We start from the raw sequence: 11,654 nt of genomic DNA on the forward strand, positions 1-11,654 counted from the left end.
AACATGCAGATAGTTTCAGTTCAGAGTGCAGTTTATAATCAAGCCACATAGAATAAAGCTACAAATGATCTTTTTTTATCTCTTTCACAGGTGTGAGAAGTGAACCTGAAGGTGAGGGGGAAGTTACAGAGGGGGAACAGTTGGCACAAACCCCCGTCACCACCAGTCCGTCAGCTTCCAGCACCACCTCCTTTATGAGCTCCTCACTGGAGGACACTACCACGGCTACCACACCTGTCACTGATACAGAGACCGTCCCTGCCTCGGAGTCTCCAGGAGTCATGCCTCTCAGCCTCCTGAGGTCAGATGGCACATATTGTTATTTAGCTAGTGCTAACGAGTAGCCTTGTTTCCGTGTGGGATTAAAGCCAGATGATTATTTGAATCCACCTGCAGGCAAATGTTCTCCAGTTACCCCACCACCACTCTTGTTCCGACACGTCGAGCCCAGACTCCTCCAGTGTCATCCCTACCGACCTCTCCGTCAGACGAGGTTGGCCGCAGGCAGAGCCTCACCTCTCCGGACTCCCAGCCCTCCAGACCACAGAACAGAACAGGTACCTGTAAGTATGCCAAACTGCAAGGAGTATTCTTTGGTTGGCCTGTGGAAAGCTTGGACCTTATCCATTATGGAAAAGTTGAAAAAATAGAAAACACAAACAGATATTTTAATATAATTCCGTTTTACTTTTTGCATCTTTTGATACTGTATTCAGCCGCCTGACCCCGATGATGATGATGTCATTGTTGTTTCCTTCAGCCCTGTCGGACCCCAGCAGCAGACTGTCCACGTCTCCCCCTCCACCTGCGATTGCTGTGCCTCTGTTGGAGATGGGCTTCTCCCTGCGCCAGATCACTAAAGCTCTGGAAGCCACTGGTCAGTCTATCTGCAGTAACCGGCCCATTGTTGTCCATTTACAAATACATGAAGTCAGGGTAAAAAGATTCTATTCCAGGAATAATCAAGATGTTGACTTATTTTTTCTACCTAAAACCTTGAATGTTCTCAGAATGCTCCCTACCAATTCATCCAGTGTAACAAAGCTTCTGTGCGTCATTACGTGTCTGTGACGTGGCATAACAAGATTTCCCCTACAAATAGTCGACCTGTTATATGTTTTTATCCCAGGTGCTCGAGGAGAAGTAGATGCTCAGAACATCACCGTGCTAGCCATGTGGATGATCGAACATCCAGGAACGGAGGACGAGCACGATGAGCCCCACGCCAGAGGCGGCGGTGTCAGCGGTGAAGCCCCCGACTCGTCCTGTCCTGGTGCCACAGCAATCACTGGAGCCAAGTCTCTGGATAAAAACTCATATCTGTGCTCTCCCGGGGTCATAGCCAGCGCAGACACTTCCGAAGTGGAGGAAGGTTTCAGCGAAAGGTACAACAGGGTGCTCATTGCTCGCAGCGTGTTGCATTTTAATTACAACAGTAATTAAGTAGAGTAGTAGTAGGATAAGTAATGTTTAAAAGTTGTGGTTAGAAGTTTACATACACTCATCATGGACATGTATGTCACAGTAACTGCTCTTATTCCAGGCGTCTTTAATGAATTAAAAAAAACTGGGTCCACAAATTTGAATTTATTTGGGATTTTCTCCAATCCACACAGGATCAAACATACATTCAACTGAGTCCTTTAACTAGTAGCCTATTCATTCCTTATTATTGATCATGATTGACAACTGATAGCTTCGCCCTTTCGATATAAAAATGGAAAAGTCCAAGGAACTCCGTGAAGATCTAAGAAATACTGATGGGATTTCCGGCTCTTTTTGGAGAACCAGCTCTTCGGGTTATTTTGTTGCTTTAATTAATTTATTATTAACAATAATATAAAATTACGCACAAAAGGAAGTACTAATGTAAAAAAAGAAAGTGGTTTTATTTATATATGTTTATATATAAATATATGCGGTGGCCCCTAGAGACAAAGCACGTACAAACTCCAAAACACATTTCTAGCTTTAACTGAACTTCAAAGCAGAGCTACTAGATCACTTAAATTACACAATTGAAAGTATGTGTGTATGGTTTCTGTATTTATACACAAGCACTCATATATATTCAAATAATTTAAAATTAATTTACCTGTTACTACCACACACCAAATCCGGTCGTTGGTACTTCCTGGCTTGTGTAGCCACTAGGTAACAAAAGCTCAACACTGCCCCCTAGCATCCTGGAGCACTGCTGTTGTGTTTTGTACGTGTTTTGAAGTTTGTACATGTTTAGTCTGTAGGGGCCACCGTAACTATACTTTTATTCATTCACTCCACATAAAATGTAATAAATAAATCGTATAATAAAAAAACCAACTATTCACATTTCAACTTTTAACTATTTAAATTTTCAGCTTTTTCCTTTTAAACCAATTTAAAGTGAAACAACACAAAACAGGGCTCGCAAAATCGCTAGCCCGATGTCCCGGAGCTAGCGATATCTCCGGTCGGGCGACCAAAATCTATCTCAGCCCCGCCCGTCGGGTTATCATATAGCCCGACGGGCGGGGCTGAGAAATCGATTCATTTAAATGAACTGTTCTGTGAAGAACAGCGTCAAATATCCAATTATAATTAGGGCTGTGCGATATGACCAAAATCTCATTTATTGTCTCATGTCCCGACAACGACATGTATCACAAAATTTTACATTTTCTGTAAATTCTGTGAATCTCGAGCAACTCAACTTGCGTGAAGTGTTTCCAGCTGGGCGTCGTGTAGCTGGAGTCAAGTGTTACATAAGTTGAAACGGCCGCAATTTTCTTTGTGAGTACTTATACACGGCCTGTTCTAAGGTTTATTTTTTAGCACCTGACGCCTCTTTTTAGCTTCTCGTCCGTAAACACTCTGCATGCTATTTCACACAATTCAGTTTATTTTGAAAAATCTCGACAGGATCTTCAGCTTTATTTTGAAAGGTTTATGCAGAAAATAATCAAACGGACGGCGGAGCCATGCGATGCTGTTACCGTCGTTGTTGCTAATGACAACGCATAAAAACAGGCGCTTGTCCGTCCGTAGTGTGGTTATATTAAATACAAGAGAAAGAGAGAACTTTAAGGAATGAACACAGCCACTACAGTGACATCAGAACGATGACAAAATATTACCGTAAACAGTTTATTTTGAGACACCACGACAGACGTTTTCATATCATCATCCGATATATATCGTTATATCGAGCAGCCCTAGTTATAATCGTGTCAGAAAGTTGTCTATGGTCACCAAAAGCATCTGGTCTTGCTAAGGCTCATCTCACCAATATTAGTAATGTGTATGTATAAATTTGAGGGAGTACGTTTCCTTTTAAACCTGTGTAGATGAGAGAAAATCCAAAGTAATTTCACATTTTTGCACCCAAGTGTTGTTGTTGTTTTTTAATCATTAAAACTTAGCGTGATATTTATGGCCAAGCTGCTCTAAGTATTTAGAGCTCGCTCACATAGATGCATTTTCTCTTGTTTGAAACTTAAACTCACTGTTTAATTCAACTGACGACAAAAAAGATTCTTTTTAAAGAAATTCTGCCGTGTCTGAAGTTAGAGGATGTAGGTCTGTGGTGCTTTTACAACCCTCCCAATTGAGAAATGGAAAGTACTGAGAGTCACCCCAACACAGAACAGAGGTGCCCAGCCTACTTGCCTGACACGGGATGACGTGTTTATTGAGTGTGTTTCTTTTTCTGCAAAATGTCAGCTACTCTGCGACTATGAATACTCTAAAGTGTGTATACTTTGTCTTCTAGTCCTGAAGGTCTGGAGCAGGACAATGCATCTGCATCCAGCAGTGCCCCACTCAGAGGCCGCTCTGCTGCTGGCAGGAAACACCGCTTTGACCTGGCTGCACGCACACTGCTGGCTCGTGCTGGTGAGAATATTTCACAAGTGTATATCCTACCTTTCTTTACAAGACAGTGAACGTTTATCTTCCGCTCAGAAGCTCATGGGAAACGTTGATTCTTTTGTAGCTGGACTGTACCGCTCAGTGCAGGCCCACCACAGCCAGTCACGTCGGGAGGTCTCGTCCTTACAGCAGCAACAAGACCCAGGTGCACTCTATGACTTCAACCTGGATGAAGAGCTGGAGATGGACCTTGATGAGGAGACCATGGAGGCCATGTTTGGCCAAGACCTCGCTAGTGACACTGACATTCTGGGAATGTGGATCCCGGAGGTACTGGATTGGCCAACATGGGTGTGTGACTTTAGAGCTGCCATCACGGTTCTGCGGTTTCGCTTCATCACTTATTGCGTCGAGTAAACTTACATGCACGTTGAAATAAACCCATTTGTTTGGTTAAACATTACCCATGAAATCTTCCTGCATTAGGACTTTGCCCCTGAAACTTTAAATCATGCAACTAATGAAATTCATGTTTTGGATAACTCGATCTTTATTCTCAGTACTGATAACTGGCTGCTCATTCATATCTGTCAGAGGTTCAGATTAGATTGCATGAATGTGTATTGTTTCTCTAAAACATCTTCGTGTCTGTTGTACATCAACTCACAGCACGTGTGTGAGACAGACGATCGAGATGAAGTGGTAGTGTGCGAGCTGTGTGAGGCCAACGTGGCCAATTTCAATCAGCACATGAAGAAGAGCCACCCGGGCTGTGGGCGCAGCGCCAACCGGCAAGGCTACCGCAGCAACGGCTCCTACGTGGATGGCTGGTTCGGTGGGGAGTGTGGGAGTGGAAACCCCTACTATCTGCTGTGTGGCGGCTGCAGAGAGAAGTACTTGGCAATCAAAAGCAAAGCCAAAGTCCCCATTGTGGAAAGGTGTGCACTCCTGTGTGTGACAGCCGACAAAGCAACAGGAAGTTGATTAGATTTTTACACTTCTGCAATGAAATGATGTTTTAAATTAGGGGAAAAATCTATTGAAAAGCACGATAATAAAAAATATTTCTGCACTTATTTATATTATATTCGAATCTTTGTGTGATTTTATTTTGTGGTGTGACTTCAGATACAAGGGACAGGCTCCCGACCTTCTGGGAAAGCAAGACAGTGTTTATGAAGGTAACGCACGGTGACTGTGGATGTGATGCGTTGAACTGACACAACAGATTTAGAATTTTCCTTCAATTTTAAACTCTGTTGTCTTTCGGTCTTGCAGAGGATTGGGACATGCTGGACGTCGATGAAGATGAGAAGTTGACAGGGGAGGAGGAGTTTGAGCTTTTGGCTGGCCCTTTGGGTCTGAGCGAGCGCAGGATTGTCCCCGAGGCTGTCCAGTTTCTAGATAGTGACCCGTTGGGAGCCTCTATTGCCATGGTGACGGCAACCAACAGCATGGAGGAGACTTTACTGCAGATAGGTTAGAAAACATCAGTAATTACCGTGTAGGGGATGTGTTCCTCTCCTGGGCAGCAAAGCAGTTCAGATCAATGAACCAGCTAAAATAGAACCAACATGTCCTGATATAAGGCCAAACTCTTTCCTTAAAAACTGTGTGGTGACTATGTGGATGATGCTAGGGTGAAGTGCAGGATTTTATTACAGACAGGTCTGCCGTTAAACACAAAATACTTTGCAGGGATCTAACCTGAGATACGAAGAAAAAAAACACACGAATTCACCATCAGATCAGATGTGAGGTCACAAAAATAACTGTGTCCACACCTTTTAATTTCAGTCTTCACATGAAAGTCGTTTTAATGCCATTAGAGCGTTTCGCCCTGGTACAGTCAAGCAAACTTGGCCCCTTATCTTTAGAAGTTGGGTGTTTGTGACTGTAGTGGCAGTAAACTGAGTGTGTGTTTGTGTGTTCAGGCTGTCAGACCTCAGTGGACAAGAGTTCTTCTGGTAGGGTGACCCTTGGTGAGCAGGCAGCAGCCCTACAGAACCCCCATGACCGAGTGATGGCACTGAGGAGGGTGACCGCTGCAGCTCAGGTGCTGCTGGCCAGGACAATGGTGATGAGAGCCTTGTCCCTGCTATCCGTCAGGTAGCCTTTTGTATCTGCTGGAAATACTTTTTTAGCCTAAATAAGATACACAAGCTTTTTTTAGAATTCAGAAATTCATTATGTTCCTGGGTGGGATTGTTAATAAATATGATAATGAGAGTATTCATAATAACAACAGTACATCTATTTCAACCCTTTGGATGAGGTTGTGTATCCATAGATAAAATATTAATTTCAATATTTATGAATTGTGTTTGACAGGTAAACAGAAACCAGAACAATAAGTTAGTTTTTCTCTCTTCTCTCCTTCCACACATTCAGCGGATCAAGCTGCAGCCTCGCAGCAGGTCTAGAGTCCCTTGGTTTGACTGACATTAGGACTCTAGTCAGGCTGATGTGCCTGGCGGCAGCGGGCCGAGCTGGTCTTTCCACCAGTTCGTCCACAGGCCCAGGCCATGCTGAAAGGCCCCGTGGGGCCACCAAGACGAGCAAACCCATCTCCTGCCTGGCTTACCTCAGCACAGCAGTGGGCTGTCTCGCCTCCAACAGTCCCAATGCTGCCAAGCTGCTAGTTCAGTTGTGCACTCAGGTAAAGTATCATCACCCCAGTATCTTCCTGATGACTGATTTGATTTTCAGCTTAGATATTGAAAACACAGTCACTGGGTGATGAGATTCCCCAAATTTGTTCAGTCCAAAAGGAAAAGATTCCTTGTCAAACATACCATTACATCGAAGTTTTATTCTCTCAAATACCGTATGTGGGAATCTACACATGCAGTAACTGACAACTTATGAATCCACATTTTGGTCATTATCAGTTTATACAGAGGTGGTGTGATAAAGTCCACAGAAAGTAAAGAAATGTATGTTGGGTAGATTACTTATTTATTTTAACAATGCTTTTTGACAATGAATAAATCTTATACTATTGGAAAGCCTCTTTATGTCTCATTAAAAGGTGCAACATTAGTAAGGAAATGCATTTGTAGGTTGAGCAGCAGGTGTGGGGTGCAGCTGTGACTTTTGCACAGATTTCATCAAACAGATTATCCACGTCTCCCCTTTCAGCTTTCTTGCACTTTAAAAATGTTGATTGATGTGATGCTTTTCCCCCCTTTTCTTATCCAGAACCTGATCTCTGCGGCTACAGGCATGAATCTGACAACGGTGGACGACCCCATCCAGAGAAAGTTCTTGCCCAGCTTTCTGCGTGGTGTGGCCGAGGAGAACAAGCTGGTCACGTCGCCTAACTTTGTGGTGACTCAGGCCCTTGTGGCCCTCCTGGCAGATAAAGGGGCCAGACTGAGACCTGCTTATGACAAGGCTGATATGGAGAAAAGAGGTTTGTAGACTCTGAGGAAAAGGCCGTTCCATGTCATTTCGTCTGTCATTGTTTCTCTCTTACTTCATGGAATTGATCTTGATTACCTTGAAGTTATATCTCATATTGGTATATTATGATGTTACTTTTTCTTAATATTTAAAGAAAAGTCATTTCAATGTAGTTTGTGTTCACATAAATATACTTTATACTCAGAAGAACAGTGATTCTGTGATGCTCTTATGTTCTTCTGCTTATTCTAAAATGTTCTTCCTGGTGCTGATACCAGTCATACACGTATTCGTTTAATTCATGTAGCAGTGACATAACTCATCTGCTTGTGCCAGTTTCTTCTGTATATTCACATTTTTTGTGCTTTTTGTGTCTTTTCATCGTTGCTCCTTCTTTCACTCACCGGGCATTCTTGTCACTTTGTGTTCCGTGTCGAGCAGGTCTAATTGCGCATTTGTATGCCCATCCTTCCCATAATCCTTCCGCTGTAGGCCCTCTGGAGCTGGCCAACGCTCTGGCAGCTTGTTGCCTGTCCTCACGGCTTTCCTCGCAGCATCGCCAGTGGGGTGCTCAGCAATTAGTTCGCACTCTGGCCGCCCACGACCGCGACAACAACCAGAACCGTCCGCAGACTTTTGCTGACATGGCAGGGGACCTGCGAAAGTGCTCCTTTAACAAACTAGAGGCTCACCAGAGCAGGGTCGGTAGTTTGGTCTTTCTCTGTATTATACAGTCAGGTTGTTTGCACCATTTCTGATTGGTAGTTAAAATAATCCTCCTCTTGTTGCTTCAGGTCATCACATGTGGTTGGTGCAGTAAGAAAGGCCTTTTGGCTACCAGTGGCAATGACGGGACGGTCAGAGTATGGAACGTAACCAAGAGCCAGTACACCCTCCAGCAGACCTGCGTCTTCAATAAGGAGTAAGGTGTTTTTTTTAAGGATCCCACACAGCTAAACAGAGACATCTTGCTGTGATTGGTCCAGTTTGTATTTATTTCCCCCCAATAAATCTTTTTTCTCCATCAGAAACTCAGTTACCAGTTTGAGAATTAAGATGCCTTTTAACGATCCCTGTGGGACAAATGTTTTTGGTTCGTTTCTCAAGGAATCGAACCAACCTGACCTTTGGCAGTTTGCTGAGGCAGGTCCTGAAGGCTCCTGTCCCATGAGCCTCTTTCACAGAATCACACATCATTCCTTACAAAAGAAAAAAATAGTTTTCATCACTGTATAAAGTTCTTTTAGATGAGACTTTAAATAAGTTTGAGTGCTCCCAAACGTGTCAGATACTTCAATACAGTTCTAACTTGGTTTTTTTATCTTATCTTTCACTAGTGACGACTCTTTGGAGGAGGGAATGTCTGGTTTGGGGTCTCCCAGCGATCCTTGCCTGTCACCTCTTGCATGGAGTGTCACTGGAAAGTATCTCGCCTCTGCCATGGAGAAAATGGTCAACATCTGGCAAGTTAATGGTAAAGAGTTCATTTTGTCCAGTCTTCTCTGGGGGTTATTGAATATGTTAATGATGAGCTTCACTGAGTTTTGCAGGACTTGTTTCACTATAATCTGTGGCTCACCTCGTATCACTGGTGACGGAGGCCTGCAGCATATGAATGAGAGGTCTTCTATTAAAAATAAAACTGAATGGTCACCGGATGTGTTCCAGGCATCATTTTCTGCCCCTCACCATACACCTGGCTTTGTGAACCATCTGTCCGGAGCTGTTACTGGGGTTAATAGAAGGTGTAATCACTTTCACCTGGTTTGGTGTTAATGAATTGTCAGCAGGTACACTAGAAGGGCAACAATGAGACAAACCCCCGAAAAAAGGAATGGTTTTACAGGTGGGGGCCACTGAAATTTTAACCTCCTCGTCTTTTTTGACAGTTTTTTTTAACATAATTTTGCATTTGCATAAAAAGAAGCAGTTCATGCTTTCTTATGCTGGGCTCACACTGTGCGATTTTTTTCAGTCGTGCGATTCAGCTCCTGCTCAAACTGCACGATTGACTCGCAGAGGTTAGAAGTTCATAGGTCACGATGCAGGTCTCACACTATACCGCCCGATGCTCTGATGCGACCCGAGTGCTCACCCTGTGCGTCCATAACATGAAGGTTATAACAGAAAATCTGTCGCTCGCTCTCTGTCTTTCACTCACACAGACACACACCACCATCAGCTTTGCTAAACTGCTAATGAAAAACATGATCAGGCAGCTGTGACTGAGCAGCATGTAAATCCAACTGTTTTCACGGTTGTTGTGGTCGTGATAATTTTGTGAGGCCACATCGAAAAGGCTCGGATGAGCTTTCCAAAGTTCTACAAGTTGTGCCTCCATCGCTTGTGTCCAGATCACACGCTGCACAGCCGTGCTGCTCCGTCTTTATCACCGACGTTTATGTGTTTGTGCGTGAGCAGTGTGAGAAGCTGCGGTGACACCCTGAGGTGTTAATCGCTTCTCGTTACCTCACGTATACTACACGACGCACGATGAAGGCCAAAATCGGGCCGATCGCCAAAACGGTCGCACGACTCAAAAATCGGCTCAAAATGGGCCAAAAATCGCACAATGTCAGCCCAGCATTAAAGAAGTTGATACATTGTGGCAACAAAGTCATCATCCATCTCACAGTGAATCTGCAGGGAAGAACGAAAACGACAGCTCACTCCAAGACTGCAGTGTTGGAGTTTGTCCAACTGTATAAGCAGGAAGCTCTCATGTTCCTTCACAGACAGCTGAAAGACATCAGAACCCCTATATAAAATACCTAAAAGGAACATTAAAACCAAGTATACTTGGGCATTTGTCAATATAAGTATGATATATCTTATACAAAATGTCATCATGGATCTGCTTTCATTGTCTCCAAGGTGGTAAAGGGCTTTTGGATGTGCAGCCTCACTGGGTGTCTGCACTAACTTGGCCTGAAGAGGAAGCAGAGTCCTTGTGGTGTGGGGAGCCCAAAGACATGCTGCTGGTGGGTCGAATGGATGGATCACTGGGCCTCATCGAGGTGCTGGACTCTTCTGGTATGCACCGCACAGAGCTGGAACACTGCTACAGGAAAGACGGTATGAGAGTTTTATTTCAGGTTCAACCACATCTTTGATATTTACTTGTGTAACTGAAAGAAAAACCGAAGGTTTTTTTCTCCTTTAGTGGCAATAATGCACATTGCCTGGTACAGTGAAGACAAGCCTTTTGCCGTTGGCTACGCAGATGGAAAGCTGCTGATTGGATCCAAAGAACCTTTGGATAAAGGAGCCATTGTTGTCATTGATGCGCACAAGGTGGAGTAATTTTATCATTCTGTTTATGTTGTGATTCTTTCATTTAAATTTCAAAAAGAGCGAGCTGTTTTACTGTCAGCTAGATGGATTAGATGGACATTTATAGCTGACAGTGATTCCAAATCTTTTTGTCAGGAGTCGATCAGCAGCATGAAGTGGAGTCCAACGGGTCAGATCCTGCTGACGTGTGCTAAAGAGGAGACTGTGAAACTGTGGGCCAATCCAGACTCCTGCTCTGACACGGGCTCTGGCTGGCACTGCCTACAGAGCCTTAGACACCCCTCCTTGGTTAATGGTGTGGCCTGGTGCAGTTTGCCTGGATGCAGTCCGAAGCCCCTCAGCATGTTCGCCGTGTACGTTGACCTTGAATGCGCCCTCTGTTTTGGGTTTTGTGATTTCACTTCTGCCGTTTTTGTTGTTTCTCCACACAAAATGATTATTTTGAGGAAAAAAGGTTTTATGGGTCATTATGCTTTTCAGATGCTGCCAGAATGGTCTGGTCTCTGTCTGGACTGTTCCTCAAGACATTTCAAACTTCACAGACTCCTGTTCCTCTGATTCAGAAGGATGGTGGGAGAATGAAGCCAAACCCAAGTTAATGGTATTTGTGTGTTTTAACTTCTACTGTAAAAGCACTTTAGCCAAAGTCATCCAGTAGCAGCTGAGTTTCTTTTGCTTTATTTTTGAGCAATAAGTTAATGTGTTGTTCAACCTCAATGTACTATCATTGATGTGCAGCAGTCCACCCGATGGTCAGAAGATGGAGCAGTTTGTGTGTTCCAGCTAAAGGGCCACATCACTCCAGTAAGAACACTGGCTTTCAGTCCTGATGGTCTGGCCCTGGCATCTGGAGGAGTGGGAGGCCTCATGAACATCTGGTCCCTGCGGGTAAGAAACATACATATACACACAGATGGAAATGAAGGCACATAGTTCATATGTAAATACTGTAAGTACACACACAGATGACTGGAAATATGTAGATGGAAAGAACACATGACACACACATGTGTGTGTGCGCATGCGCCAACCAGCGTGCAGCCTGTTACAGTCGCTCCTGCTTTTCTCTTAGTTTAGCTCTTTTTTCTTACGTATTCTTTTTTTTT

The 11,654-nt window shown here is 43.9% G+C and overlaps 1 protein-coding gene across 1 annotated transcript in view; it reads left to right on the forward strand.

Annotated features, from left to right (window-relative positions):
* herc1 (HECT and RLD domain containing E3 ubiquitin protein ligase family member 1) overlaps positions 1–11,654 on the forward strand; it is a 93,337-nt gene that overhangs the window by 45,333 nt on the left and 36,350 nt on the right. Inside the window, exons 26-45 of the mRNA XM_013913298.1 lie at positions 91–301; positions 397–563; positions 761–877; positions 1,130–1,385; positions 3,752–3,873; positions 3,974–4,200; positions 4,519–4,787; positions 4,978–5,030; positions 5,128–5,328; positions 5,784–5,958; positions 6,241–6,508; positions 7,051–7,264; positions 7,696–7,955; positions 8,049–8,176; positions 8,592–8,728; positions 10,129–10,329; positions 10,418–10,548; positions 10,684–10,901; positions 11,029–11,149; positions 11,287–11,436. Of these exons, the coding sequence (XP_013768752.1) occupies positions 91–301; positions 397–563; positions 761–877; positions 1,130–1,385; positions 3,752–3,873; positions 3,974–4,200; positions 4,519–4,787; positions 4,978–5,030; positions 5,128–5,328; positions 5,784–5,958; positions 6,241–6,508; positions 7,051–7,264; positions 7,696–7,955; positions 8,049–8,176; positions 8,592–8,728; positions 10,129–10,329; positions 10,418–10,548; positions 10,684–10,901; positions 11,029–11,149; positions 11,287–11,436 (3,626 nt within the window). The remainder of the gene's footprint in view (positions 1–90; positions 302–396; positions 564–760; positions 878–1,129; positions 1,386–3,751; positions 3,874–3,973; positions 4,201–4,518; positions 4,788–4,977; positions 5,031–5,127; positions 5,329–5,783; positions 5,959–6,240; positions 6,509–7,050; positions 7,265–7,695; positions 7,956–8,048; positions 8,177–8,591; positions 8,729–10,128; positions 10,330–10,417; positions 10,549–10,683; positions 10,902–11,028; positions 11,150–11,286; positions 11,437–11,654) is intronic.

The sequence above is a fragment of the Pundamilia nyererei genome, unplaced genomic scaffold, assembly GCF_000239375.1.
Source record: "Pundamilia nyererei isolate P.nyererei 1_Seehausen unplaced genomic scaffold, PunNye1.0 scaffold00124, whole genome shotgun sequence".
NCBI lineage: Eukaryota > Metazoa > Chordata > Actinopteri > Cichliformes > Cichlidae > Pundamilia > Pundamilia nyererei.